At 43.2% G+C, this 2,502-nt stretch overlaps 1 protein-coding gene across 1 annotated transcript in view; it reads left to right on the top strand.

The window, feature by feature from the left end:
• Window positions 1-2,502, top strand: part of LOC106816291 (multiple epidermal growth factor-like domains protein 9) — a 16,780-nt gene that overhangs the window by 4,164 nt on the left and 10,114 nt on the right. The window contains exon 2 of the mRNA XM_014820874.1: window positions 2,248-2,442. Coding sequence (XP_014676360.1) covers window positions 2,248-2,442 — 195 coding nt within the window. The remainder of the gene's footprint in view (window positions 1-2,247; window positions 2,443-2,502) is intronic.

The raw sequence follows: 2,502 nt of genomic DNA, 5'->3' as shown, positions 1-2,502 counted from the left end.
AGATTGGCAGCGTTACGTTCAGCTTACGTACTTACTTGTGCCTGGAGCTTCATACCAATTTTGACCGCCAAAATCTATTGCCTTCAGGCCTGCCAACATCTTTCGCCTCTGTCTCCGTAAGTATAACGCGTACGTTGCTATGCCAACGGCAGCCGTTGCCGCTACTCCGACTACCACAAGCTTCGTGTCGATGGTAGACATGTTGGGAAGCGACGGCATCGTGGAGGTACCTGAACAGCCTTCGTCTGAACAGCAGAAACGTGGGGCGGCTCGGTGCAACACCTCACAAGCTGCGCTGTGCGGCAAATAGTGAAATATCGGTCATAGTCACACTGAACTTCACCTCATGCCTGCTAATCATGGGACATGGGCAGTAAACAGGATGCAGTGTAAATACAGTGAAATGACCTGTGGTATAGTATCCAAGGTCAAGTAGCTCTACCCATGTAGTCTTTTGCTCCACCACATAGGCGAACCAGAGTGAAAAGCTGCGTGGGTAGAACTAAAAGTCAATGTACACGAAAAGAGCCACTGATCAACTGTAGGTAGGAATTATATGTGATTGCAATTGCAATCGATTATAATTGACCGGGGGCCGTGACGAGGATAGTGGATGAGTCAAGGTGTAGCTGAGATAAACTGGCAGAAATTACTTTAGAGGCATTACTACACACTGACGACTAATTTGCTGGAATGTCCATGGATGTGCCAATTCATATTTGTATCAATATCAGTATCATCTCAGTACGTATCAGTACTATACTGAATACAGTACATGTATAAAATGTTAAAAATTTTAGGTCCACGCTTAGTCGTCGTTATTCAGCAAACTATGCCTGCACACAAAATGATGGCAGGCTTCTGTGCACTGGTGAAACAGTTCTACCTGTCTACACAAACGTTACGAAAAAGATATTTGTAAATAAAATAAGTACCTAGGTAACTACCAAGCATAAGTAAATACACGTGAAGAATGACAGTCTTATTTACGTTGTGGTGTTTGGTCCCTAAGGGCGAGAGCACTACTGGACTGGTACGGTGGTTATGATAGGCATTGACTCCTATTCGTCGTGTAGATTGAAGGGTACACACTGTATTAGTTATCTGGCTCTTGCTAACAGGGGAGGGGGCGTGTGCTTTGCAGGTGAGCGTTAACTTAATCGTACCATTGTTTCTCTTCACTTCATAATGATATTTTTACTCGTGTGTAAGCGAACATACACTTACGTAGTCGTATATGTAATCGTGTTTCTAGTAGGCCTACATGCTAATACCCTATGGTGACTATAGGTCCCTATAGGTCCCTATAGGTCCCTAGACGATAGGGTCCCTATTATCTACTCCTGATTCCATCAATAGACATCATTTAAGAAATAGGAGGAAGAACTTGCATGTAATGTCCCCGCTGCGTATACCAGCCAGTACACAATCTGACTATGTTAGTGTGTTAGCGCATGCGCAATATCTCACCAGAAGAGTTATATTTTGTGATGAATATGCATTTAAAATGGTTAGGGGGGATCTCCGCATAGATTTCCCTAATAAACTTTTATCAGTACATCTGTGTTTATAATTAGGAGAGCGCCCTAGCATGTAGGGTACAAACCACCTACTTTATGTCCTCGCGTCCTTCCCCTTGCCTCTCCTGTCCCTCGCTCAGCCTCCTTTATCTTATTGTGTTCGTTTCTTCTTAATTGTCTTGTACTGATTTTCTGTGCTTTTCTTCTGTGCTTCTTTATTGTCTTGTACTACTTGTCAGTGTGTTATTTTGTATTTTGCTGCTTTTCCACATGTTATTTTGTCTTGTACTTCTTGTCCTTGTGTTATTTTGTCATGTGCTGCATTATGTTATTGTAGGTACTGCTTGTTCAGGTATAGTTTTGTTTTTTACTGCTTGTCCGTGTGTTGTTTTGTCTTGTAGTTGTACTGTTTAAGGTTATTTTATGTACTGCTTCCCGTGTGTTATTTTGTTATATACTTCTTCATTGTCTTCTAATGCTTGTCACTGTTATTATGTGCTTTTTCTGCTTGATTTTGTGCTAGTATTTCTACAATCTGCATTCATGTAAGAGTCATTTTAAAATTTTAATAATTTCACACTTAAGCTGCGAACGGCTTTATCGTACTGCCTCAGCTGTCGATGTGTAATGTGTCGACTAAATTTAAATATATAATGAATATCAAGTAAATATCTCGCTGGGGGTTTCACGCTCTCCCCCTCTCTCTCTCTCTCTGCCGTATGTGCAGATTGCAAGTGCAACGTTGAGGGCACTGTAAACCAAACGTTCTGCTACGATGTGACGAAGCAGTGCTGGTGCTGGGAGGGCTTCACGGGCCAGCACTGCAACAAGTGCGCCGCCTATCACTATTCGCCGTATGCCACGAAGGAGTGCAAGCCGTGCCCGTGTCTGCTCGATCACTCCTCAGGAAGGTGTTACATGGGTAAGCAACCGTGTGTGTGTGTGTGTGTGTGCGTGCGTGTGCGTATGTGTGCGTGCGTGC

The sequence above is a fragment of the Priapulus caudatus genome, unplaced genomic scaffold (assembly GCF_000485595.1).
Source record: "Priapulus caudatus unplaced genomic scaffold, Priapulus_caudatus-5.0.1 Scaffold1338, whole genome shotgun sequence".
Classification (NCBI taxonomy): Eukaryota; Metazoa; Priapulida; class Priapulimorpha; order Priapulimorphida; family Priapulidae; genus Priapulus; species Priapulus caudatus.
Note: the sequence above shows the minus strand (reverse complement) of the source record. Positions and strands in the feature narration are given on the sequence as shown.